The following is a 25897-nucleotide window of genomic DNA, read 5'->3' on the forward strand; positions in this document are numbered from 1 at the left end:
TAAGTCGGACCCTGTGGCCCCAAAGCCGGCCTTTTTTGGACATTGTGTTAAGACCGCCGTCAGGGTGGCTCTGGCTTGCTGCCGATGACCGGCTCTCTTGCCTTCCCGGTCCCATCGGCCAAGCTCTCCTCGCTTGGGGGCCCAGGGAGAGCCACCGAGAAGCCAGTCCTGTGCGTGCGCCCACCTGCTTGGGGACTTCAGGCTCCCCTGGCCCTTTCCCGGTGTCCCGCAGCCATGGCAGACAGCCCCGGGTGGGTTGGCCGCTTCACTGTTCTCTCCCGGTGACCACGCTCCTTCTTCCCAGGGCGCCGCCGGCACCGGAAGCAGGGTGAAGAGCCAAGTGAGGAGGCAGCCATGATGAGCTCCCAGGCCCAGGGCCCACAGCGGAGACCCTGCAACTGCAAAGCCAGCAGCTCAAGCTTGATCGGGGGCAGTGGGGCCGGCTGGGAGGGCACCGCCTTACTGCACCACGGCAGCTACATCAAGCTGGGCTGCCTGCAGTTTGTCTTCAGCATCACCGAGTTCGCGACCAGACAGCCCCGAGGCGATGCTGGCCTGCTGCAGGACGGGGTCTTGGCCGAGAAGCTGTCTCTCAAGCCCCACCAGGGCCCCGTGCTGCGCTCCAACTCCGTTCCCTAGGACCGGCGGCTGCCCCGTCACGTGACCGCCTGGCCGCCCAACCCAAGACTCCTGCAATGCAAAAATGTACACAAACCAAGCCCGGGTTTTTTTCTATACTCCACCAGAAACCCTTCAACTACAATCTTTGCATGAAATGAAGAAAACCTTTTGACTGTTTTTTAAAAATCCTTTTTCTTTTCTCAAGTTCTAGGGGGCATTTGCACATATATTTGTACTCAACATTTCATGGGAAAGCGGCAGACCCGAGCTGAGGAACAGCGTGGGCAGGGAGGGGAAGGCCGATGGTCTGGACACTTCCTCCAACACAAGACCGTTCCCCACCCACCTCCTGCTCCCTCCCCCTCGCCCGCCGTTGTAAAATAATCAGAAACTTGTTCTATTTTGTGGCAGTGACAATAGTTTTATATTAAAAGAAAAAATACAGTTTTCATACAGCAAAATCTATACAATATCATTGTTTTATTTAATATAAAGATCGCTACCCACCCTACTTCGTGGTCCCCACCCTCCAAGTTACTTTCCCTTTCTGCAGCGGTTGCACGACAGCTAGCTACTGTGTATTCGGGACAAATGAGAAATGAATTCTTCTTCTGGCTGTCCATCTATTTTATTTCAAATAAGGAAAAGTGTATTTGGATTTTGTGTAAATACATCTAGTGATGACATTTTTTCAATGTTTTTAAAACCTGTACAGTACTACATGTGGTAGAGCGTTTTCTTCAAATTGTCTATTGTAGCAAAAACGTTTTTGTCGTAAACCTGTTTCGTCTCCTTTTTTTGTTCTCTTGCCACTCTCTCCTGTTCCTCCCACCCCACCCCAAGTAGTACCAATGTACATAGTAATTGTAATGTTTTAGACTTTACAGAAACTTTCCTGTATTCTGTATATAAAAAAACAAAAATACTTCAAATTATGTTTTCTGCCTGTCTGTCCTACCTGTCATCACCCTTAGAGGGGACCCTCCCCAAGATCCTGGTCGCAGTCTCATTGAACTAGTCTCATTCCCAGACACTCAGTCCCCAAGGGAAGGCAGGAGAGCGGAGCTCTGGGAGAAAAGTGAGCCCAAGGTGGATGTGGGAAAGTGGAGGGCTAGGGGTGCATTGGCGGGGTCGGGCCAGGGGTGGGGTGGGGCTCTTGTCTGGCTTTATGGGTGACTTGAGGGAATCATTTGACATGACCGCATACTGCAAGAATCCGAGAGTGCAGGCCCTCGCTCTTCCCTGCTGACTCCCAAACCAAGATAATAAAACAGGAGCTGTCTTTGAGACCTCTGCATTCTGGCCTAGAAACTTTAACCTCAGGAGTTGGGGCTGCTTTTAGTTGCAGTTGTTTGCTATCATTTGATTCATCAATCCTGGGAGAAGCCAACACCTGGCTCTGTCCTTCTGCTGTCAGCCTGAGCGGGGCAGGCAGCAACTCCTGCAAGTATCACTTGAGTTCCTCCTCTGTGCATGGCCTTTGCTGGGACTTTGGGCTTGGTCTACAGAACTTGCTGTGAGCAATCAGCTAGACAGATACGACTCCTGCCTCTCGGAGCCTAGAATCTAGTGTGGAGCCATCTGTCAGTTCAAGCATCTCTGGGAGGCACCATGAAGAAAAAGGAGAGATCCGATCTCTAGACCAGTGGAGCCACAGCTTACATGACTAGCAATCCTAACTTCCCTACAATTGCAGCTTCTCATCAGAAGAGGAATCTACTGCATCACCTTAATTCTGAGGCCGAGAAGCCTCTCATCAAACCAAGCTCCCATCCTTTCCACCTCTCAGACCTGACGTGGAAACTTTCTCTGGAAGTTTTTCCTGAAGACAAGTCTTCAACTCCTTAGAGATCACCTGTGTGTCTATCCCAGCAGTGTTCGAGGACGTGGTACCTGTTGGCATGTCGGGAATTTGCCTTGAGGATGGAGAATGCACCCATTTGTTTCATTAATATTCCATTCCCAGCTTCATCCCACAGCGTCTACAACTGAACCCCAAACCCGTGGTGCAGCCAAGTAGGAAACTTCTCTCCTCCCTGAGTCGGGTCTGTCTCTGGCTTCCACCTCCCGCCCGGCTTTATCTCCACCACTCTGCTCCCCCGGCCCTGATGGGCAGAAACGTAACGTTCTGCTCAGTATTCCCACGGCTAACCACACTGCTGGGCACACTGTGTCAGACAGGGGGTGCTCAGTTGTAAAGGTTTTCTCAGGCAAGTCCTTGTCCTGGCAAGTCACCTGGCCAGCAGTCCCCTTACCCGTGCCTCCCTAGCTGTCCCCACCAACCTTGCCATCATAGTCACTTCTTCCATTGAGTCATGGAGCTTCTTTACCTGTTTCTACCACCTGTGAGGACCATCCCAGAGAAATTTCCTCCCGGAAGTCAGACAACAGATTTTGTATTTTATTCTCTTCTTGCTTCCCTTCAGAAATGTAGGGGATGGGGGGGTGGGGGATGAGCAAAGGCAGAGAGATAGAGGCAGCTAATGAATGAGTGAATCCTAACAGCCCTGAACGGATGGTGCCACCCTGACCGCTGCGTCATCTCTGACTTTTATAGGAAGAACAAGGAAGAATTCTAGAAGCTGAGGGCTGGAAGTGAGGATAAGGAATCGAAGGACTTGTTTATGGGGGGCAAGGCATCCAGGACCGGACTCACTCTCTCTCTCAGACATAACAGCCTTCATGTACACGCAGCTCTCCAGAAGGGAAGGGCTCTGCTAAACACCGATGACACCCAGAGGTCTCACACACACCTTGTGAGCCCTTCCTGCGAGGCCTCAGCTACGGGGCATGCGCACAAAGGACAGCGACACAGGGAGACGTTCGTTCGAGCGCACACGTTGACAGAGACCACAGATGCACGCACACACCTGGAGGGGCTCTTGGCGCACATAGGCACAAACCTGTAAAAGGTGGTCACGCAGGCACCCACACCTACAGGGTACTTCCTGGGCCTGCAAGTACACACACACCTCCAAGGTGCTCACACACAGGCTCCAGAGGCACACACACAACCTGAAGGGCAATCCCAGGGCCCATGGGCACATTACACAGAGTCATTCACACACTCAGAGTAGGTGTGAATGCGCACCAACACGCATCTGGAAGGAGTTCACGCAAGCACACACCTAGAGGGCGCTGCCAGGGCCCAAATGCACACGCGCCCCTAGAAGGTATTCCACAAGCACACACCCAGAGGACGAAGACGCATGCCTAGGGGGCGCTCGCAGGGCCCACGCTCACGCGCACGCACACACACCCCTGCCCTGCCTCTCGCCCGCCTCCGCCTCCGCCTCCGCCTTCAGGGAGGCCCGAGCGGGTGCGGGGTGGCTCGGCAGCCGCCGGGCGGGCGGCGATCCAGGGAGGTGCGGGGCCCGTGCGGGGGCCCGGCGGCGCGGCCGCCATGGAGGCGCTGCTGCTGGGCGCGGGGTTGCTGCTGGGCGCCTACGTGCTTGTCTATTACAACCTGGTGAAGGCCCCGCCCTGCGGCGGCATAGCCAGCCTGCGCGGCCGCACGGCCGTGGTCACCGGTGAGTGCCAGAGGCCCGGCGGGCGGCGGGGTGGCGGGGAGGCCGGGCGGCGGGGTCAGCGGCCCACGGGGCTCAGCGCGGCTACCGCCCGCCCACCGCAGGCGCCAACAGCGGCATCGGGAAGATGACGGCGCTGGAGCTGGCGCGCCGGGGAGCGCGCGTGGTGCTGGCCTGTCGGAGCCGGGAGCGCGGTGAGGCGGCCGCCTTCGACCTCCGCCAGGTGAGGTGGGGGGAGGCCGGAGACGGTGAGAGGGTGAGCGGAAAACAGACACACCGGGACACAGAGGGGCGAACAGAGCGGCTTCCTTAACTGGGCGTTAAGCGCAGAGAAGAGGGTCCGCGGGTGCTCTGGCCATACAGGGGAGGGGCCCCAGGCGCAAGCTAGGAAGTGGGCTTTCCAAAAGAAGTGATCGTTGTTTTAAGACGTTTAAGGATCGGTAAAACTTACATTAATGAAAGACGGTAGGGAAGGGAACAGCAGAGGGAACAGCACATGCAAAGGCCCTGAGGCGAGACAGCTGAATCGATTTTTTTAAAAAACTGAAAGCAGGGCGCCTGGGTGGCTCAGTTGGTTAAGCGACTGCCTTCGGCTCAGGTCATGATCCTGGAGTCCCGGGATGGAGTCCCACATCGGGCTCCCTGCTCAGCAGGGGGTCTGCTTCTCCCTCTGCCCTCTTCCCTCTCGTGCTCTCTGTCTCTCATTCTCTCTCTCTCAAATAAATAAAATCTTTAAAAAAAAAAAAAAAACTGAAAGCAAAGGTTTATTGAGGCTGGGTGGAGCACAAAATATGGGGTAAAGAGGCAAAATGAAAAGGCTGGAAGCTCTGAACCAGGGCTACATTCTGGAGGCCCTTATAGACCCTATTGAGGAACTCAGATTTTATAGGATGAGCAGTGGAGATCCCATGAAGGGTCCTCAGCAGAGTGTGGACTGTCAGAATAGCCTTCTGGGAGGAACCCCTCAATGGCTGTACATGCCTGGACTGGAGGTGGGGGGTGGGGGTGAGAGTGGGTGAGGGGAGACCAATGAGAAAGAAGTCTGTTGTAGATTTTAGGATAAGCAATAATGGGCAGAGGGAATGATAATCACAATAGCAAGTACTACCTACACAGTGCTGACTGGGTGCCAGGCACTATTCTATGTATTTTACATATATTACCTCATTGAATCCTCACAACAACTCCATGAGATAGGTATTACATTGTTCCCATTTTACAGGGAGAAAACTGAGCCCCAGAGAGATTAATGTCACAGTTGTCCAACGTCACACTCTAATAAAAGACAAAGTCAAGATTTGCATCCAGAGTCCACATACTTGTCCACTACATTCTAATGCACAGGGGCAGATCTTAGCAAAAGTAGGAGAGGGACTCTCAAAATTTGGTACCTGGGGAGAGGGAAGAGGAGAGAGGTGCCTGGTGACGAGCCCAGCCCTTCCTGCCCCTACAGGAGAGTGGGAACAATGAGGTCATCTTCATGGCCTTGGACTTGGCCAGTCTGGCCTCCGTGCGGGCCTTTGCTACTGCCTTCCTGAGCTCTGAGCCACGGCTGGACATCCTCATCCACAATGCCGGTGAGGGGCAGCAGGCCCTGCGGGGGGTGGCGGGTGGGCCACTGTCCCCTCCAGCCAGGTCTTGCCAAGGGCCAGTGGATGCGTGGGAAGGATGCCCCCTACCACTCTCTCGCAGATGGGGACACCACGGCCTTTGGGGATCCCTGTGGAGCAGTTGCTCATATCGAGCCCCTGCCCCAGGGATCAGTTCCTGTGGCCGGACCCACAAGCCATTTAACCTGCTGCTACGAGTGAACCACATTGGCCCCTTCCTGCTGACACACCTGCTGCTGCCCCGGCTGAAGACCTGCGCCCCTAGCCGCGTGGTGGTGGTATCCTCAGCTGCTCACCGGCGAGGGCGCCTCGACTTCACACGCCTGGACCGCCCAGTGGTGGGCTGGCGGCAGGAGCTACGGGCATATGCCGACAGTAAGCTGGCCAACGTGTTGTTTGCCAGGGAGCTCGCCACTCAGCTCGAGGGTACGGGTATCACCTGCTATGCAGCCCACCCAGGTGAGGCCTGGCTCTCTGCTCTGCTCTGCTTTGAGTCCCCCGCTCCCATCCGCGACCCATCCTGTGCACCCCCAGCCTCTCATTGAGCCCCAGAATCGCAGAACAGGAAGGAAGCACCGTACAAGGAGAGACCTGTTCCTTGCTGATCTTGGAAGGAGGCTCTCCTTGTCTAGGTTCTTCCTCTCACACCACTAGCCTGGATGCTGACTCCTGGATAGGGTATGGTAATGAATAAAGCCCAGGTTCTCCCCCCCAGGGAGCCACCCATATGACTGAACTCACTATAATATGAGGATAATGATGATGATGGCTAATAATTACTTATTCATTCGAAAAGCATTTACTGAGTACCTGTTATGTACCAGGCATTAATCTTGGTGCTGGGAATATAGCAGTGAACAAAACAAAGACCCTTTCCTTGTAGAATTTACATTCTAGTTTAAGGGAAGGGGAGATTGCTAATAAATATATACAGTGACAGGTGGCGATAAAATGCTATGGGAAAGATAAAGCAGAGTGAGGGGGCTTGAAATGACAGGAGGTGCTGTTTTTCTGTGGCAGTCAAGGAAGGTGTATCTGAACAGGTGACATAGGCCTGAAGGAGATGAGAGAATGAGCCATGTGGTTTTCTGGGGAGAAGAGTGTGAAGAACAGAGCAGATAGCAAGTGCAGAGGCCCTGAGGCAGAAGTCCCTGGTGTGCTTGAGAAAGAACAGGGAGCCCCACAAGTCTGGAACAGAGTGAGAGAAGGAGAGTGGCAAGAGATGAGGTACAGAAATGGGCTGGGTCATCTAGGGTCTAGAAGTCCACTGTAAGCATTTTAGCTTTTAGTCTGAGTGAGTTAACTGATGAATAAGGCCCATCTCTGCCTTATGGAACAGATTATAGGATAACAAGATCTGTCCTACCCATATTACCATACTGCATTTTTTTAAGATTTTATTTTTAAGTAATCTCTACACCCAGCGTGGGGCTCAAACTCACAACCTGGAGCTTGAGAGTCATATACACCAACGACCAAGCCAGACGCCCACCATACTGCACTTTAGATAGTCATTGCCTAAGGCTCACTAATTATAACAGTGACAGTAATAATCACAACTAACATTTATAAGCCTTTATTACGCTCCCCATCTCTAATGTCCAAAACAGTGGCTGGGCTACCATAGACGTTAATACATGTTTGCTGGTTGAACAAAGGAATAGGACTTGAGCTAGAAGAAAAGAGGTCCCCTCAGGCAGGGGATGCAACATGAGGGAAAATCTGGGACACGGGGATGTACAGGAACTCAGATGGAGAGGAGGAAGCTTGCTGTTGAAATGAGTGAGGTCTCCTTGTGGGGACCCTGAATGCCCACTCAATACTATCCTGGTCTCTCTGGAACTGGACTCTGTTCCCCACTCCGTTCTAGCCCTGTGTTGTTGCTCTGCCCCTGGGCCCTCGCCCAGCATCCTCACTCCTTCCTTTCTTCCTGTCCACAGGGCCTGTGAACTCGGAGCTGTTCCTGCGCCACGTTCCTGGATGGCTGTGCCCACTTTTGCGCCCACTAGCTTGGCTTGTGCTGCGGGCCCCAAGAGGGGGTGCCCAGACACCCCTGTACTGCGCTCTACAGGAGGGCATTGAGCCCCTCAGTGGGAGATATTTTGCCAACTGCCACGTGGAGGAGGTGCCCCCAGCTGCCCGAGACGACCGTGCAGCCCACCGGCTGTGGGAGGCCAGCAAAAGGCTGGCAGGTCTTGGGCCTGGTGAGGAGGCCGAACCTGATGAAGATCCCCACCCTGAGGACCCAGGGGCCCCATCTTCCCCGAGCAGCCCCCACCCTGAGGAGCTCACAGTTTCTGAACCCCACCCCAGCCCGCAGAGTTCACCAGACTTGTCCAAGGTCACACGCCGAATTCACGTTAAAGCTGAACCTGAGCCCTAAATCTCTTAATCCTGGGGTGCTTTCCATGGCACTCGGTGGCCCTTGAAAACCTTAACTGCATGCCAGGCCATGCCCTGGGCGCTGAGGGGTTTGCAATTTTTACCTCCATGGTTCCTTTCTGGGGCTTCAAACTGTGTTCTGAACAGCTCTTTTCCTGGTGGGAGGAAATCGTGGGTGATGATTTCTTCCTGAGAATAACAATAATCCCAGATTGAGAGGTGAGGGATAATGTGCCAGACATTACTTAGGAGGAATTTGAATTCTGTACTTCCAGCCCCCACTCTGGGTGATGCTGATGGGCTGGGCTCTGGATGAGGGCCTGGGGGGGGGGTGTAATTTGTAATTACGGCGCAACACTGAAAATTACTGAACTGGGCCCTTTGCAACCGTGTAGCCACGTGGTCAAATGACCCCCATCTGCCGAGGCAGGATTAGGTTGCAGAGGTAAGGCACTCACTGGGCCAAGGTCTCACCGCCGGTAAGGGGGTAAGCGCAGGAGCGGTGTGACTCCAGGGCCCACGGCGGTCAGGTGGGTGCGGGGAGGTGCGGCAGGGCCGTGCCGTCGTGGGGCGGGCGCCCCCCCGCCCCGGGGCTGCTGCGGGGCTGGGCCCGGGGAAAGAAAGCGGGTCGACTGCCGCGCCTCGCCTCGCGCTCGCTGCCGCCGCTGCCGCCCGCCGGCCCCGCCCTCCGCCGCCACACTTCCGGCGGGGCTGCGAGCGCGGAGGGGCGCGGGCGGGCGGCCGGCCGCTGGGGGTGGCGGGATAGGCTGGGCGCGGCCGCTGGTGCGCGCGGTGCGATCCAGGTCCCTGCGGTGCCCGCGGGCCCTCCGTCCCGCCGGCGCCATGGGCAATTGTCACACGGTGGGGCCCAACGAGGCGCTGGTGGTTTCAGGTGAGAGGGCGGCGAGGGAGGTGGGGCTGGGGCGCCGGGGCTGGGAGGGTGTTGGGGCGCGCGGGCTCTGCCCGCGAAAGGTGGTTGGGGGGGGGCTCGGGGTGGGTGCGGGGCTGGGGAGCGAGCGGGGACGGGCTAGGCCGGGGAAGGAGTGTGGAGGGGGAGGGCCGGGGTAGGGGGCGCCGGTGTTGGGCCTGAGAACCTTCCAGGAAGGCCCCCCCATTCTTAGGCTTGCGGTGCTCCGCGCCCTCGGGACTCCCCCTCCCACTGCGTGTTTTCCCGTGTTTATTCTCTCCTTTCTCCGCCCCCCTCCCTGGGCACGGTCTCCTCCCCTCTATTCCACGGTGGCCTAGGGGGTCCCGAACTGAGGCCGTAGGGAGGGGACCCGTGGTTCCCGGAACACAGCGGTTTGGCTGGATTCCAGCGCCCGGGCCTTGGGGCGGGTTTCGCAGCTTTGGAGGGCAGGTGCCTGCCTGGGGAGGGGCCCTGGTACAGGGATCCCTGTGCTCCCGTTAATTCTGAGCAGGTTGGGGCTTGCTGGGGTTTACTGGCACTGCCCGCCCCAGAGGTGCGGGTGCGGCCTCTACAGGTTGAGAAATCGGGCTCTGGGCTGTGTTGCCCCGATTGCAAAAATGCTACAGGCTCCAGAATTTCTGGGAGCTTCGGCGGGGCCGGGCGGGGACTGCTGTGTTGGGGAGGGAAGAGATACCTTTGCCTTAAGGCTGCTTTATAAATTGTATATTCGGGTATCTTGAGAGGTGGCTGAAGCCTTTGAAGCCCCCAGTTTGTGAAGCCCCTGGCTCGCAGGTGCTGGGGAGGGTGGTGTTTCCCGACAGCTTGGAGGCCTGCAGCTGCGGGAATCCTTCAGGTCTTCCCACCGTCGATGCCAATTTCCAGCCTGTGTGCAGAGTTGTTAGGACTGGCTGTAGAAGGGGGTACTCTAGACCAGGGTTTGTAGCTGCGCCTCGGGGAGGTGTGATCAATCCATTGGAAACTTTTAACCCAGAACATGGCCTGTGGCTGAGTTTGGATCTCAGAATCAGTCTGTCTCCCCAGGACAGGAAATCCCCACTCTCCCTGACCGGGGGAGAGCAGTTAAGACCAGAAGTGGCCTTGGGATTAGGAAGGAGACCCCTCAGAGAGCACTGAGGCCAGACTTGGACCTGTCCCCCAGGCCCTGATCCTAAAGACAACTTTTAGAACCCGAATCTGCACCACACTTTGTCTCTCTTGTGGAGTTTCTTTCTGGAACCCAAGACTCTGGGCTGAAGAGACAAAAGCTCCAATCCAGTCCCTGTGGAGAGCTTTGAGACTGAGGGGTGAGAGGAGCACCTGACCCTTGCTGGAAACCTGGTTTTCTGGCCAGAGGCCAGGGCAGTGCTAGCTTTGAAACTGTTTTAGGGGTGGGGAGAGGAGACTGTGCTGAGAATGGAGGATGCTGGAGTCAAGGAAGGATGGGAGGAAAGTGGGAGGGGTAGTGCCCAGCATCACAGTATCTGGGGATTTGAGGTGGTCCAGCAGAGATGCAGCTCCCTCCAGCATGGAAGTCCCCCCAGAGCGGAGCAACCACTCCCAGCCCTGACCCCACCTGGTTCCTTAAGTGGGCGTCCAAGTCCAGAGGCATCTCGTTCGGCCCAATTTGAGAAGGTGCTGATGCATCTCCTGGTCACCTTCTCCACTTGAAAAGGCTAGAAGTTTTTCTGGTTGTCGTACCTCCCTCCTTTGGTCTGTAATATAACACCTTTTTCTCTATTTCTACTGTCGGGAACTTAAAAGGGGAATCCAAACACCGTACACCTTTCTCTTGTCTCTATAGTAAGTCAGAGGTTCTTAACCTGGGGTTTGTGGGTAGAATTTAGAGGTCTGTGCATTTGGATAGGGAGAGACGTGACTTTTTATTCTCACTAAACTTAATCGGAATTTAGCATTTCTTCACATTATAAATGTCCGCCAAAACCCGTGATAGTATTAGGAGATATTTTCCTACTACACCGCAGTTTTTGTAGGTACCTTCAAAATCATTCGCACTCATTATGACTTTGAAGTTAAGCTAGTTATTAAATCTACCACTAGATTTTATTATTTAATGTTTTACTGTATCACACGTATTACCATGTGTTACATATCACACATTTGGTTATTTTAATATCCTGACAACTTTCAAGATAATTTGTTTCCTATGTATTTTATGCATTTATGAACATTCCAGCATTGCTGGACTACTAAGGGGGGGTTGTGGCTCAAAAAAGGCTAAACACCCCTGTACAGTCTGGTCTTCTGGAGGAGTGGGAAGAAGGGAGAAGAGATGCAGGAAAGGAGGGGAGTATTCCTGAGAAGGCAGAGGTCTGGGCTGGGTCTGGAGGGGCTGAGAGTGGGGCAGAGGTTATCGTGGGATGTTTTGTGATTCTTTTTTTTTTTTTTTAAGATTTTATTTATTTAGGGGTGCCTGGGTGGCTCAGATGGTTAAGCATCTGCCTTCAGCTCAGGTCATGATCCCAGGGTCCTGGGATCAAGCCCCACATCGGGCTCCTGGCTCAGCGGGGAGCCTGCTTCTCCCTCTCTGTCTGCCTCTCCCCCTGCTCGTGCTCTCTCTTCCTGTCTGTATCTCTGTGTCTCAAGTGAGTAAAAAAAAATTAAAAAAAAAAAAAAGATTTTATTTATTTATTTGAGAGAGAGAGAGCATGAGGGGAGGGGCAGATGCAGAGGCAAACTCCCCACTAAGCAGGGAGCCCGATGTGGGACTCGATCCCAAGGACCCTGGGATCATGACCTGGGCCAAAGGTAGACGCTTAACCGACTGAGCCACCCAGGCGCCCCTGTTTTGTGATTCTTCAGCTTGGGTGAAGACAGGGCAAAGGAAAGTAAGTTGGGTTAGAAAAAGTGAGATAAAACTATGAGAAACTTCCAGGTCTAAAGAGAGTGAGAGGGGCGCCTGGGTGGCTCAGTCGGTTGGGTGTCTGCCTTCAGCTCAGGTCATGATCCCAGGGTCCCGGGATCGAGTCCCACTTCAGGCTCCCTGCTCAGCGGGGAGCCTGCTTCTCCCTCTCTCTTTGCCTGACGCTCCCCCTGCTTGTGCTCTCTCTCTGTCAAATAAATAAAGTCTTTAAAAATTAAAAAATAGGGCGCCTGGGTGGCTCAGTTGGTTAAGCGACTGCCTTCGGCTCAGGTCATGATCCTGGAGTCCCTGGATCAAGTCCCGCATCGGGCTCCCTGCTCGGCAGGGAGTCTGCTTCTCCCTCTGACCCTCCTCCCTCTCATGTGCTTGCTCTCTCTCATTCTCTCTCTCTCAAATAAATAAATTAAAAAAAAAAAATCTTAAAAAACAATTTTTTTTTAAATAAATAAATAAATAGAGTGAGCGCAAGGGAGATCAAGGAAGGGGCACCTACGTGGTCTCTTTGGGGAGTGGTGCTCAGACTCAGGGTGACCAGGAATCTGGGAGGAAGATGCCTTCCAGGGGAGGAGGCTGCCGGGGGCGGGGCAGGCTGGAAGGCCCAGCTTCCTGTTGTTGCTACCCCTGGGAACCTGGCCATGTTGCCCTTGGCCAAGGCCCAGCTTAAGTGGTGACAGCCTGCTCCCAAGGACTAAGTTAAGGGTAAAGCGTGGACCGCCCCCTTCCCTACCCTCATCCCTCTCCACCACTACCACCTCCACCCCCAGCACACGGAGAAGCGCCCTGGAGCGGGCCAGAGGCAGCTGGGCCCCAGCCCTCAGTGGGCTGGACTGAAACAGGCTGTGATGAGTGACCCTCTCCATTTCTCTGGACCCCAAGATGGCTTAGGTTTCAGCTTGACTGCTTGCCCTTAGAGGCCTCCTCACCCCACTCCCCAGGGCCGAGAAGCCTGCAATAGCTTCCCTTAAGCAGCAGCCCTGTGGGCTGGTATTTCCACCACAGAGAAACGGACAGAGCTCCTCTTCCCACCCCTGCTCATAGTGCGGGGCTGCTTTTTGCTCCCTGGACTTCTGGCAAGGCTCCTTGCACACCGTGCAGGCCCTGGAGGTGGAGGGGGCTGCCCAGTGAGCCAGCTCAGATGCCAGCTCTCTGTGCCAATAGGCACTCTGCACCCCCTTCACCTCCACCTGTCCAGAACCGAGTTCTCCAGCTCCCTATTCTCTGTTGTCTCTCTTTCCCTTGTTGGCTTCCCCACCCACTCCGACCTGGTCTCCAGAGCTGCACCTATATGGTAGCCACTAGCCCCTTAAATTTAAGTTAATTAAATTAGAAATTTAGTTCTTGGGCGCCTGGGTGGCTCAGTCGGTTGGGCGTCCGCCTGAGGCTCGGGTTGTATCCTGGGGTCCCGGGATGGGCCCCACGTCAGACTTCCTACTTGGTGGGAAGCCTGCTTCTCCCTCTCACTCTGCTCCCCCCGCCCCCGCTTGTGCTCTCTCTAATAAAGAAATAAAATCTTCTTTTTTTTTTTTTAAGATTTTATTTATTTGACAGAGAGAGAGCGAGAGAGGGAACACAAGCAGGGGGGAATGGAAGAGGGAGAAGCAGACTTCCCGCTGAGCAGGGAGCCCGATGCGGGGCTCTATCGAAATAAAATCTTAAAAAAAAAAAAAAGAAATTTAGTTTTTCAGTCACACCAGCCACATTCCAGGTGCGTGGTAAGCCCATGTGGCCAGTGGTTGCCATATTACACACTGCAGCTATAGAACGTTTCCACCATCACAGAAAATCCTCTTAGACAAGATTGCTCTGGAAGTTATCCCCTAATATCAGCCACCGTGTCTTGCCTAGGTCACTGCAGAAGGCTTCTACCCAGTCTCCTAGGCCACCCCACCCCTATCTTCCTTGTGCACAGCGGTGTTTCTAAAATGCAAGTGTAATTTTGTTGCTTCCCAGCTTAAATCCTTATATGACCCTCCCATCAATCTCTCTCTGTCTCTCTCTCTCTCTCTCTCTCTCTCTCTCTCTCTCTCACACACACACACACACACACACACACACACACACACACACACACACACAGAGCTTCTTGGCCTGATACCTGAGACACCCTATAATCTGCTCTCTCTGCTGTGGGTCCTCAGAGACACTGTAACCCAGCTACATGAAACTACCCCTGACCCTTGCCCATTGGGGGCACACACCCCAAGGCTTTCCCGAAAATTCAAGTTTGTAAATACAGACATGACGACACCCACTGGCTTTTTCCCAAATCACATTTCCTTTGAATCGTCTATTTCCTGTACATTTGGTTTTTTGTTTGTTTTTTGTTTTCTTGTGGGTTTTTTTGCGCTGCAAGGAAACTGCCCCTCTAGCTTTTACTAAAGTTTCCTTGAACTTGATGACTAATTTTGGCATTCACAGGAGAGTTCACAACAAGAATTTCAGGAATTGGTTTTTCTCACTTCTGCATAGACAGCATGCCGGACATGTCTACAGCTAGATCCGAGTTGGGGCCTGATTCAACATTCTGTTTAGTTGATAGAGTTTTCAGGCACCACTTCCTTTTTAGACCTTTTCCCTTTCCCTCCACTTCTCCCATGGGTGCCACAGGCTGGCCTTTGTTTTGAGGCCTTGCCTTCCCCATTCACTCTACTCCCCAGAGGTACACAGTCACTGTGCAGCCCTGGGAATAGGATACCAGCCTTACTGAGATATGTCTGCTGGGCATGAGCAAGGATCCCATCTTGGCTCCGAGACTCTTCCCTCCCCTCAGCCTCCCAGGGCCCCCCGGGGCCCCCTGCATTCCCTCTTGGCCTGCACACACCCTGATAACAGACAAAATCACACCGTATTAGTACTAGTTATCTCAGGAAAAGTTCCCACTCCTTTAAGATGCGAATTGTATCTTCATCTCTGAATCTCTAGCACAGAAACCTACTCTACTTGTTTGCTGAATGAGTGGTTGAATGGAAGATGGAAGTTTTTCCTGCTCACTCCTGCCCACTGACTTCTGTCCTCTGAACACTTACATTCAGAACCACTCATTGGATATCTTCCTTTTTGTGCAAATTACCTGTCTACTGAACTAGAGTCCCAGGCCCTTACAAGCTCTCTCCAGCGTCTGTGTGACCGCAGCACCCAACAGTAGGAGTTGTCAAGTGTCAGGGCAGGGAAAGGGCCAGAGTTGCTGTTGAAGGGACAGGGACCCAAGAACTGACTGACGAGCAGTGGTTTGCTTTGCTCTCCAGGGGGCTGTTGTGGTTCTGACTATAAACAGTACGTGTTTGGCGGCTGGGCCTGGGCCTGGTGGTGTATCTCCGACACTCAGAGGTAAGGGCTCGGGGGCCCCCAGGGAGCCTGGCATCCAGGTGGGCAAGGGAGAAAAGGATTTCCAGCCTTACCCCCCTACCCCCCACAGTCAGCTAGAGCATCCACCACTTGCCACATTCCATGCTGGGGCGGGGGGCCTCCTAAGACCCAGGTAAGACAGGTGGCACAGGGTGCAGGGGGTCCGTCTGGGCACCTTCTCCTTAGTGGGGGTGCTTTTTTCCACTAGAGACATCAGTTGTGTCCCAGAGAATCCGGGAGTCATGCCCAGGCAGAATCCTCATTCCCTAAGTCTAGCTCAGTTATTCACGAAGCCTTAATTATCCTCCCTGTGGAGAGGAGAGGCTATGCAGGCCCGGACAATGCAGGCCGTGGCCGAAGAGCAGGAAACCGGTCCGCAGTCTGGAGCGGCCCTGTGGCAGTGGCCGCTTGGGGACAGGGGGAGGAGAGCTAAGGAATTGGTGCTGGGCTGGGCAAAACAGATCTGGACCTCCACGGTCAGTCTGGAAAGACTCACTAGAGGAAGGAAGACGTCATTGGACTCTCTGGAGCTCTCCCAGGACCCCCAGCAGGCCCAGACTTGACCCCCCAGGAGGAGATGAGTCAGGCCAGCCACCTTTCCACCATCACCCCCTTCCTGACTGTGCCCAGATCCTTCCAGGCCAGCACCCAGGCAGCAGGGGCAGCAGAACTGGTGTGGGAGGGGAAGTGGTGGTCACCCCGAAGGGAAGCAGTGGTGGTTCCAGTGGAAAGCCCCATGGCTGCCCTGAGGTTGAGGGTGTCAGCTAGGGCCAGGGGCAGGGGAGGGAGGTCAACTTTTTAACTTCACTGATTTCCCAGTAGCCCCCTCTGCTCTCCCCTCACTTTGCTCCGCCTGAATTGAGGGATCCTGGGGGACTCTTACGGCCAAAGATGTCCGAGAGTAACCGCTGCTGGTCACAGCTTCCTCTCAGGAGTGGGCCAGTTGGCCTGTCAGAAGGCATGGGGTGCCCTCTCCAGAGGCACCGCCACCCCCCCCCCCCACAGGCCATGTGGTCCTGGGATGACAGAGAATCTTGTCCGAACACCTTGACGCGCAGCCAGGCCTGGAGAGTTTGCAGCTCACCCAGACACTTGTCCTGCGCGGGCATCCACTTCTAGGGCCACACCCCTGCAGCCCTTTCTCAATGTTCTCGGCACACACAGCGCCCCCTGCTTCTTGCTTCAGGGAGCAGAGCCCCGAGGCTGGTGCAGGTTGGGGGGGGGCTGGCTTCTCTGACAGTAAGTTTGGAAGTAAGGAGAAGAGGTCTTTGTGCCGTGTCCTAGGAAGCTGACCTGCCACACCCAGGCTTAGCATTCTCCCTGTGGTCCCACTCGCTGGGGAGTCTGAGCCCGAGGCCCCTCCCCTTGTTAGACTCCGTTTCTGAGGGCAGCCCCTTCCCCGACCCCCCGCCCATTTGAAGGGCATTGGTACAAGCTGGGGCCTCTATCTCCCTAGGCCGGCAGGAGCCTCTCAGGTCAGAGTAGAGGCTTCTAACCCAGGCTGGACTCCAAGCCTCCCGTCCCACAGCCACCATCCGCGCCCCGCACCTCCGTTGTCAGCCTTTCATCTCCAGGCTCAGTGAAGTCCCTCCTGCTGCGCTTTGCGGCCCGTCCTGTATGGCGCTGAGGCCCTCGAGCGGCAGCTCCCTCTCCCTTACCTGAGCGAATCCTCCACCTCCAGCGTCTGAGCTGCAGCCTCCTTCCTCCCCTCCTTCCTTCCCTCCTTCCCTCCCTCTCTCCCATCTCCCGCGCTCCTCCTTCCCCAGAAGAGAGCTTGGTGGGTTCCTGTCCGAGCGGGGTCTGGAGTCCTCTCAGGCCCAAGAGTGCTAGTATCAGGGGCTCGAATGACGACAGCTTTGCACCCCTGCATGGCCGGAGCGCCCAGGGCTGGTACAGTGACAGGTGAGGGCAGGGCTCCATGCGGCCTGCTGCTCCCATCCCCCAGTCCACCCGCTTCCCGGCCTCCGCCGCTGTCCTCCTTCCCTCTGGTTTCAGGAAACCTCCGCGCTGCCCACAGCCCGGCCCGGCCCGGCCCCCTGCACACTCCCAGGCACACACGTGGCGCACTATGGAGGCCCGGCTAGGGCGGGCTGAGCAGCTTCAAGGCACCTCACTCTCGTTGCCATAACTCTCTTCTCTGCCCGTGCCCAGCTTTGGAAATTCCAAAGTGAATTACTCCCATCAGCCCCCTGTTGTCCCGGTGAATACCCTGGCAGGGATGCACTTCCTCCCCCAGCCTTCCTTGACACCTTGCCCCCCCCCTCAAAGCAGAAAATCCCAGGTTGTCTCTGGGCTTTCCTGACCCTAAATTGCCTTCTTAGTGTTAGGTAGCACAAACCTAAGCAGGATTCGGTATTTGCTGTGGCTCACTAATCCCCAGAGTGGCCTCTCCTGCCCAATTTCTGGAAACACGGGTTTGCCTGTGTTTGGAAAGTAGACCTGAGGCTAAGTCTCCCAGACTGTGCCAGGACTGTCCTGGGAAAGTGAGGTGGTGGGCAACCTAGGTGCCCTGCTCACAGGCCTCCCCACCTCAGGTCATAGGCCCAGGGGGTCAGCAGGCTTTACCCCCAGCCCAGCAGCTCCTGCTTAGACGGGTGTGGGGGCTAGGGAAGACATCCAGAGGCCAGCAAGGGGGTTTCGTCTGTCCCCCTACAATCCTAGGCTGAGCTGGCAGGAGAGGGCTCGAGTACTGAGAGCAAACGCCCCCCCCACCACCACGCCCCCAGGCATCAGGCATCGTTGCTTGTCTGGTAACCACTGTGTGTGTTTGCTGTCCCCTCCTACCCCTCCTGTCCCTACCTCTCCCTCCCCCTGGCTGCTTCTCAGACTGTCTCTGGAGGTTATGACCATCCTGTGTCGCTGTGAGAATATTGAGACGTCGGAGGGGGTCCCGCTATTCGTAACAGGGGTTGCACAGGTAATAACCCACCTGCTTCCTCCTCCGTGTCTAACCTTCTCTCTTCCTGCCCTGCGGGGCCCGGCAGGCAGGAGCCAGATGGACTCTCCTCCCGAGAGTGTGCCTCCCTCCCCTCTGCTCCCACCTGTACTGCTCTGGGTGCCAGGATGGAGCCCTGTAGATCCCCAGCTCCTCTGCCCTCACCCACTGGGGCTGCTAGTGGGGAAAGAGCAAGGGAATCTGGAAGCTCTGCCCAAGTCAGCCAGGGGGTGTCCTTGAAGGCCAAAGGGTAAGTTGAGGCAGGAGACACAGGCCCCCACATGCCAGAGCGAGGCTGTCTGGGTAGGGAGGGTTCAGTCCAACCACTCCAGGCACTGTGGAGCCCCTTGCTAGCCAGCCCCCACCTGTCCATGCTGACACACGTCAAGTCCTAGCCCTCCTCCCAAAAGATGGGTCCCCTGAAGAGTTCTGTTCTACCAGCTCCTTGGCCTCCTCCGATCTCCTTGACAGGCCTTAGCAAAACGAGTCTTGGCTCTTCCCTGCCCCTAATTTTTGGCAGAAGCCTCTGAGCAAATCCCTTGTGACTCGTGTTAGTTTCCTTACGTGTGAAATAGGGGAATCCTGTACACTCTGTGCTTTGTAGGGATATGGGAAAGGCAAGTAAAGCAATATGAGGGCTCTTTGGGATTTTTGGAAAAGTGCTGGAGAGGGGCACCTGGGTGACTCAGTCGGTTGAGCATCCAACTCTTGATCTCAGCTCAGGTCTTGATTTCAGTGTCCTAAGTTCAAGCCCCGTGTTGGGCTCCGCGCTGGGCATGGAGTCTACTAAAAAAAAAAAGAAAGTGCTAGAGAAACCCAGGCTTTATCATGAATCCAGTCTCACTTAGAAAAGCAAGTGACTGGATGTCTCACTCTTCGCTGCCATGCGGCTGTAGCCAGTGAAACCCTCTCCTGAGCCAAGGTGCTTAGTGCCTCCCAGTGCCTCCCAGCGCCTCCCAGTGCCTCCCAGCGCTTTCATTGTGCTGTGCTGGCGCTCACCTTCGCTGCTTCACTCATCAGTTCTCTGTTGAGCTCCTTCCTGGTTCCGGGCACTGTGGATGCTGCAGTGACCATCAGAAAGCCCCTGCCCCCTCAGAGCCTGCATGCTGGGTCCCCAGACTGGAAGAGCCCTCACCATCATCTTAGCCATCTCCTTCCCTTGCGTGAAATCGCCCTTCGGGCTTCTCAGGCAAAACCCTACACTACCTCTCCCTCCCTCTCCTGTCCTGCCAGCTGTCCTGGGGCAGGGGACCGTCCCCACCTCATCCACTCCTTGTAGCCTCCAGCGGGCGGGCTTTAGCACAGAGGCCCAAGAAGCTCAGGGCACCCAGTGTGGAACGGGTAGGGTCCCGGCCTCCCTCGACAGCCCTGGCGAAAGTGTCCCCGCTCCCCTTCCAAACTGCTGCCTACTTAGAACAACTGCAAAGGCCCACATCCCTTTCAGGCTAGGTGATATGGACCCTTGAGGTGGTCTGGGCCAGGGAGTGCTCACGTGACCTCAGCCCTCGTTCTCCACTTGAGCCACCTGGGCCCAGCCCCGGAGGGTCAGCTTCAAGGCAAGCCTGCCGCCAGGTGAAGGGACAAAGCAGGACTTCCCCGGCAAGGGGCAGACGCAGGATCACCTCCATCGTGGTCCAGCAGTGGGCGGACTCCTAGCATGCCAGGCTAGTAGGCAGAGCTTTCCGGGGAGCCTTCCAGGGCATCTCGGGGTACTGAGCAGACCCGGGGAACAGGTGAGGGCCCCTGAGGGATGTTCCCGTGGCCCCCGTGGACGACCTACACAGCACAGCCTGGGGTACCAGCACTTTCGGGGCGTTCCCAGGCCATACGTACACAGTTCCACCTGCACGCCCCCCGCACCGGCCCAGACCACCCCCAGCCACTTCTCTACTTCCTTTCCTCACGCCACCGCAAGCCAGGCTGCTCTGAGCAGGGGCCGTGTGCTGTGGGTGGCACGCTGCGGCCGTGCTGCTCTGCCTTCCCACCATCTCCTCACAGACTCCTGACCCCAGGCCCTCAGAGCGCCCTCCCCACCCTCTGCAGCAGGATCCCCGGCCCGGCCCAGCTGGAACACAGAGGTGCCGGACTCTCCCCAGACCCCAGGCCCTGGGCCCCCAGACCCATGCCCCTGTTTTGCATTTCTTGGCAGGATTTCCCTAGAGATTATGACGTTGCAGCCCCGCTGCGAGGACGTAGAGACGGCCGAGGGGGTAGCTTTAACTGTGACGGGTGTCGCCCAGGTATAGTAACTCAGCAGCCCCGCGCATGTCCGTTGAGCTGCCTCATCCCTGTGCTGGGGTGTGGGGGGAGGAGGAGAGGGTAGCAGCCAGGGCCAGTCTCGCTCCAGTGCCCCCGCCCCCGCCCCCCTTCCACGAGAGGGTCGTCGCCACCGGAACGTGCTCGCTCGGCCCCTTGGCCACTCAGCAGGACTAACAGACACCCCTTCTCTCCTCAGCGGGCCCGCGAGGGGCAGAACCAGTGCTGAGGGCTCCTGTCTCACTAACCCCACGCGATTCTTTGCAGGTGTTGGAAGTGCCACGCCCCAGAATCCAGGCCTTCCCTGTCCTCTGGGTAGGGGGCTAAAGGGGCGGGGACCAGAGGACAAGACCATGTGAGGCAGAGGAACTCTCTCGGAGGTTGCTTTGTATTCCCAGCTCAGGGCCTGGGCGAGGGGCTTCCTCCTCTCGTCCAGTTCTCAACTTCACAGGGCAGCAAGGTGCAGCCGTGTTAGAGGCCTCTGGTGAGGGGGTGGTTGGCTTAGTACTTAGGGAAGGAAAGGCAGGAAGATAACCACCCTCGGTGGCGTCCCTCTGGACCTGTCTCCTGCCCTGTCCAGGCTCTCTTCCCTAGCCTGTATATCTGTGTCCCTATTGCTCATTCTCCTTTCCACGCTCTCTGCCCCTCAGCCTGCAGGTCTCCCACCTGTGGGGAGCCTGCATGGGAGGAACCGGCCAATGAGGGAACAGTGAGTGGGCCGAGGGGTGGGGAGATGAGCCCCAGATGCCTAGCAGACAGGCCGTGTCAGGGCCTGAGGCTGCCAGTGAACATCAGATTTGTCAGTGTAAGAATTCCTGGTATGCTCTCCCCACCAGAGGCCTCAGCCAGACTCTGCCCACTCCTGGCCCCTAGGCCTGCAGGTCTGAAAAAAGGAGGGGAGGGGCACAGCCACCATCCTCCACACCTCTGGGTCTGGGGCCTCCGTCTGCCCTCCTCCAGCCTAGTTCAGGCATCTCTGTGACCACTGGCAGGTGAAGATCATGACGGAGAAGGAGCTCCTGGCAGTGGCCTGCGAGCAGTTTCTGGGCAAGAACGTGCAGGACATCAAGAACGTCGTCCTGCAGACCCTGGAGGGGCACCTGCGCTCCATCCTTGGTAAGGCCCCGCCCTACCCAGGGACCCCTCTGCCACCTTCGAGCACCTCACAGGATCTCCTAACCAGGGCCAGGGAGGGGCGCAGGGCAGGGCAGGGAGGTCTGTCAGTCCCACCAAGACTTTCTTTTCAAAACTTCAGGGGACCTGAGGGAAGGGGAGGGCACTGGGGTGGGGAGATTAGGGGCTGCCAGGCCGGTCAGGCACCTGGTGTTGCTTGGGACACTTTTCCCCTTCCAGCCTGGGCTCTGCAGAAGGAGGTTCAGCGTTAAACGCTGTGCACAACCCCCAGAAAGACCCAGCTCACTCTACAACGTGTGCATACACTCAGACCGCTGCTTGCATGCCTCCTCCCTTTCCCAGTGGGCTGGGCCCCCGGGGAAGCCAGCCCACGATCCCTCTGTCCCCAGGGACCCTGACCGTGGAGCAGATTTATCAGGACCGAGACCAGTTTGCCAAGCTGGTGCGGGAAGTGGCGGCCCCTGACGTCGGCCGCATGGGCATCGAGATCCTCAGCTTCACCATCAAGGTGACATATGATAGGAAGGCTGCAGCCCCCCACCTCCCTCTGGGTGCTTGGCCCCTCTGTGCGTGTGACTGTTCCCAAGGATGACTCCCCCTTCCCTCCCAGGACGTGTATGACAAAGTGGACTATCTGAGCTCCTTGGGCAAGACGCAGACTGCCGTGGTACAGAGAGATGCGGACATTGGGGTGGCCGAGGCCGAGCGGGATGCAGGCATCCGGGTACACGGGCTTTTCTTCCCACCCTCACGGACAGGGAATCCAGGGGTGGGGGGACCCTGGTGGCTTGGGGGATCCTCAGCACCTGCCCCTCCGGTTGCCAGGAAGCAGAGTGCAAGAAGGAGATGCTGGATGTGAAGTTCATGGCAGACACCAAGATCGCTGACTCCAAGCGAGCCTTCGAGCTGCAAAAGTCAGCTTTCAGTGAGGAGGTCAACATCAAGGTGAGGCGCCGCCGGGCATCCCAGGTTGGGGCTCAGGGCTCAGCACCTGGCATCCAGCGTCTGACACGGCTGCCCATTGTCCCGCCGCAGACCGCCGAGGCCCAGCTGGCCTATGAGCTGCAGGGGGCGCGGGAGCAGCAGAAGATCCGGCAGGAAGAGATTGAGATCGAGGTGGTACAGCGCAAGAAGCAGATTGCTGTGGAGGCGCAGGAGATCCTCCGCACAGACAAGGAGCTCATTGCCACGGTGCGCCGCCCCGCCGAGGCTGAGGCCCACCGCATACAGCAGATCGCCGAGGGTGAAAAGTGAGCACCCTGGCCGTGGCGGGGTGGGGACTAGTCGGGCTTTCCCGGACCCAGCTTGGAAGCCACCTCGCCCTGTGCCTCCTTACTGACTGTGAGGTGGAGGTGACCTGCCTCCCCCATGGGGTTGGCGCTGGGAAGACCGGAGGAGATAAAGGAGGTTTGAGGGCCCGCTATGGGGCTTGGCTCAGCGGGCATCCTGGCTAGTCCCCCCCCCCCATTTGCATCTAGCAGCCAGTGGCCTCCCCCTGGCCAGAGCCAGAACCTCCCTTCCTGGGTCCCCTACCCCGACACCCGTCAGAGCAGAGGCCTTGAGGGTTTGCCGGCCCCCGGGCAAGGCTTGAGGGGCCCCCGGCTCTTGCCACTGATCCCGCCCGGCCTGAACTCCTGCAGAGTGAAACAGGTCCTCTTGGCGCAAGCAGAAGCCGAGAAGATCCGCAAACTCGGGGAGGCGGAGGCAGCGGTCATCGAGGCGATGGGCACAGCAGAGGCTGAGCGAATGAAGCTCAAGGCCGAGGCCTACCAGAAATACGGGGATGCAGCCAAGATGGCGCTGGTGCTGGAGGCCCTACCCCAGGTGAGCCCCCACCCCCACCCCCCGCCCTGGGGTGGGTCCAGCAGGGCCTTGGCAGGAGCACAGCCACGGGCTGGCTGGAAGCATTCAACGCGGAAGTACCTCGCAGCGGGGCAGGACCCCTACAACACGCATAGGCTCACCTGGCTCCCTGGGCCTCCCTGACCATGGCTTGCAAATAAGAGAGCCGCCCAATCTGCGCTGGGGTTGGGGGGTGCAAAAGAAGGAGGGAGAGATACCGAGCGGGGCAGGTGGACCGAGTCAGAGCACCAGCCAAGCTCTCCTCCCACCCCCCACCCCCTGCCTCCTAGATTGCTGCCAAAATCGCCGCCCCCCTGACCAAAGTCGATGAGATTGTGGTCCTCAGCGGGGACAACAGCAAGGTGACATCAGAAGTCAACCGACTGCTGGCCGAGCTGCCTGCCTCCGTGCATGCCCTCACAGGCGTGGACCTGGCCAAGGTGAGTGCCTGGCTAGCTGCGGGTGGAGCCGTCCCGGGACCTCGGGGCCCCGGCCTCACGACATCTCCCGTCCTGGCAGATACCCCTGATCAAGAAGGCCACCGGCACGCAGGCGTGAGGCTCCCGAAGGCCTGCACCCCTCGGCAGCCGTTTTCCTACCACAACGACAACAGGAACGCTACTGACTCTGGTGCCTTATTTTGTAGGGACCAGAAGTGCTGCGTGCTCAGGCCTTCTCTGGCTGTCTTCCCTCCCCCCTCCCCCCGCCCCCCCGTCTCTGGCTGTCTCCTTTCTCTTCTCCCCTTCCCACATCTTCATTTTCACGGCCACATCCATCTGGTTTGTCTCTTCCACCCTCGTCTCCCATCTCCCTGTCCGTCTCTTCCCTTGTCTGTCTGTCGTTTTCTCTCCCTCTCTCTCTGCTCCCACCCTCTACCCACATCATGTAGTTTAAGCTGAAGACGTTTATTATGACCACTGTCTGTCTGGGGGCGGGTAGTGGCCCTGCTGCTCCTCAGAATCCTGGTGCCTTGAAGTTCTCTGTGCATCTGTCCATCCTCCCTGTGGCCCTTGCCAAGAGCGGCATGGGTGCGGAGGGTCTGGGTAGGATGGCCACCCTCCCCTGGCCTGGCCTGGTCTTCCCAGCCCTGAGTCCTACCCAGAAGTCCCCAGCCTCCCCCACTCCGGACCCCCTAGGCCTCGCTGGCCATTGCCCTCCCCAGCCCCAGGCCTGCTCTCGTACCTTACCTCTCTCTCCTTACCTAGGGGCACAGAGGCAAGGCCTCCTGTCTATAGCAGCTCCCTCAGTTTACTACTGCCTCAGGAGGCCCTTGCTTGTGCTCAGGGAAGTCCCCTTCATGGACATATCCCTACTAGGTAGAGTAGGGCTTGGTCCCAACTCTGTTAAGCCTTTCTGGGATCAGGGTCTAGCCCTGTTGGGGACTAGAAGGTGTGTAGACCCTCTTTCTGCTAGGCCTGTGCTGACCTGGGTATGGGGCCAGGCCCTTGCAGTGGGCATGGCTGCACCAGCCCCGGACAGAACTCAGCGCTGTAGACTGGCCAGGCTCCATACCCCTTGTGCCATTTTTCCTTCTGACCAGAGTGATAGGGTTCCAGCCATGGGGAAGCAGCCGAGCCCTCTGTCTCCTGGCTCTCGTGGAGACAGAAGAACCCAGAGCCCAAGCATCCTGGCAGGGGTGCTGTGGGTGTCCGATGGTCCCAGTCTCCCACTTCTGGCTCTGCCCCAGCCTGTGTAGCTGTTCCTGCATGTGGATGCTGCATGTCTGGTCTGGGGCTTGGATGCTGCACTGCCCCGCTGCCTGTCCCTTCTAGTAAAATAAAGATCTGTTATGCCTACGCCCTGGACTATGTCTTCTGTGAGGGGAGAGACTAGGAAGCACGGACGAGCCAGGTCGCCACCCCTACACCCATTCAGCCTGAAAGCTACACTTTGTCTGTTCTTCCCCATTATAGCCACTGGGGGGCATCAGCACACTGGCCTTGTCCCCAGTAGCATCCTGGGGCTGCATGGCCATTGACCCAGGTGCTGCCGCCAGATCCCGAGCCTTGGCAAACCTGGCTCCATTGCAGGCAGGTGGGGGGGGGGGCGGGGCTGCCGGGTTGCTGCACCTCTGTGTCCATCCTGAGCCCCACTCAGTAATGGAGCCCATTTCTCAGGCTTAAGAGCATGAACTCTGAAGTCAGACTGCTTGGGTTTAATTTTTAGCTCTGCTGGTAATCACCTGTGTGATCTTGAGCATGTAACTTCATCTCTCTGGGCTTTAGTATTCTTATTCATTTTGTCTTATCTTATCTAATGCTCGCTGTGAGCCAGGCAGGCATCGTCCTACTAGATGGGCAGGAGACCACAGTGAACAATACAAACCGCTAGCTTTCAGAGCTTACATTCAGCTGGAGGTAAAGAATAGGAAGTTGGGAGTGGGGATTTTAGGGTGTCAAAGGAAGGCCTCATTGAGAAGGTAGCGCTGAAGAAAGTAAAGGAATGAGCCATGCCTGA

At 56.9% G+C, this 25897-nt stretch overlaps 3 protein-coding genes across 8 annotated transcripts in view; all 3 read left to right on the forward strand.

Annotated features, from left to right (window-relative positions):
* The window catches only part of PHF12 (PHD finger protein 12), a 41046-nt gene extending 39490 nt beyond the window's left edge, over positions 1–1556 (forward strand). Inside the window, exon 15 of one of the 2 annotated variants that reach the window (XR_010408716.1) lies at positions 305–445. Coding sequence is in view for 1 of the 2 variants with exons in the window: in XM_045889516.3 (XP_045745472.1) it covers positions 305–639 (335 nt within the window). In the remaining variant the exon portion in view is untranslated. Of the gene's footprint in view, positions 1–304 lie in introns of both variants that reach the window. The other variant, XM_045889516.3, reaches the window with a different exon arrangement.
* Positions 1557–3873: 2317 nt separating this feature from the next.
* Positions 3874–8356, forward strand: DHRS13 (dehydrogenase/reductase 13). The gene is made up of 5 exons (XM_045889515.3): positions 3874–4151; positions 4253–4371; positions 5602–5725; positions 5906–6217; positions 7699–8356. Exons 1-5 carry the CDS (start codon positions 4025–4027, stop codon positions 8139–8141), a joined length of 1125 nt encoding a protein of 374 aa, XP_045745471.1. The 5' UTR covers positions 3874–4024; the 3' UTR covers positions 8142–8356.
* A 190-nt stretch (positions 8357–8546) lies between these two features.
* FLOT2 (flotillin 2) lies at positions 8547–25236 on the forward strand. Of its 5 annotated transcripts, none has more exons than XM_045889511.3 (11): positions 8547–9032; positions 15174–15255; positions 18100–18190; positions 21457–21580; positions 21988–22106; positions 22209–22322; positions 22424–22543; positions 22634–22848; positions 23239–23422; positions 23731–23880; positions 23960–25236. In XM_045889511.3, the coding sequence occupies exons 1-11, from the start codon at positions 8984–8986 to the stop codon at positions 23996–23998; spliced, it is 1287 nt and encodes a 428-aa protein (XP_045745467.1). In that variant the 5' UTR covers positions 8547–8983; the 3' UTR covers positions 23999–25236. The 5 variants fall into 5 exon arrangements, with proteins under 5 accessions (XP_045745467.1, XP_045745466.1, XP_045745468.1 ...); XM_045889510.3 differs by lacking the exon at positions 18100–18190 and adding an exon at positions 20358–20448; XM_045889512.2 differs by lacking the exons at positions 15174–15255; positions 18100–18190 and adding an exon at positions 20358–20448.
* Positions 25237–25897: the final 661 nt, after the last annotated feature.

This window comes from Mirounga angustirostris, unplaced genomic scaffold (genome assembly GCF_029215605.1).
Source record: "Mirounga angustirostris isolate CCGP_5_RB_7025 unplaced genomic scaffold, mMirAng1.0.hap1 SCAF_17, whole genome shotgun sequence".
Classification (NCBI taxonomy): domain Eukaryota; kingdom Metazoa; phylum Chordata; class Mammalia; order Carnivora; family Phocidae; genus Mirounga; species Mirounga angustirostris.

What these genes read in the sequence shown, in the direction of transcription:
- DHRS13 (XM_045889515.3), top strand. Translation starts at nt 4,025, where the DNA reads ATGGAGGCGCTGCTGCTGGGCGCGGGGTTGCTGCTGGGCGCCTACGTG. An exon ending in CATCCTCATCCACAATGCCG is followed by an intron (nt 5,726 to 5,905) that starts GTGAGGGGCAGC and finishes CCCCTGCCCCAG; the next exon opens with GGATCAGTTCCTGTGGCCGG. An exon ending in CTGCTATGCAGCCCACCCAG is followed by an intron (nt 6,218 to 7,698) that starts GTGAGGCCTGGC and finishes TCCTGTCCACAG; the next exon opens with GGCCTGTGAACTCGGAGCTG.
- FLOT2 (XM_045889511.3), top strand. Translation starts at nt 8,984, where the DNA reads ATGGGCAATTGTCACACGGTGGGGCCCAACGAGGCGCTGGTGGTTTCA. An exon ending in CGAGGCGCTGGTGGTTTCAG is followed by an intron (nt 9,033 to 15,173) that starts GTGAGAGGGCGG and finishes TTTGCTCTCCAG; the next exon opens with GGGGCTGTTGTGGTTCTGAC. An exon ending in TCGTAACAGGGGTTGCACAG is followed by an intron (nt 18,191 to 21,456) that starts GTAATAACCCAC and finishes GACCACTGGCAG; the next exon opens with GTGAAGATCATGACGGAGAA.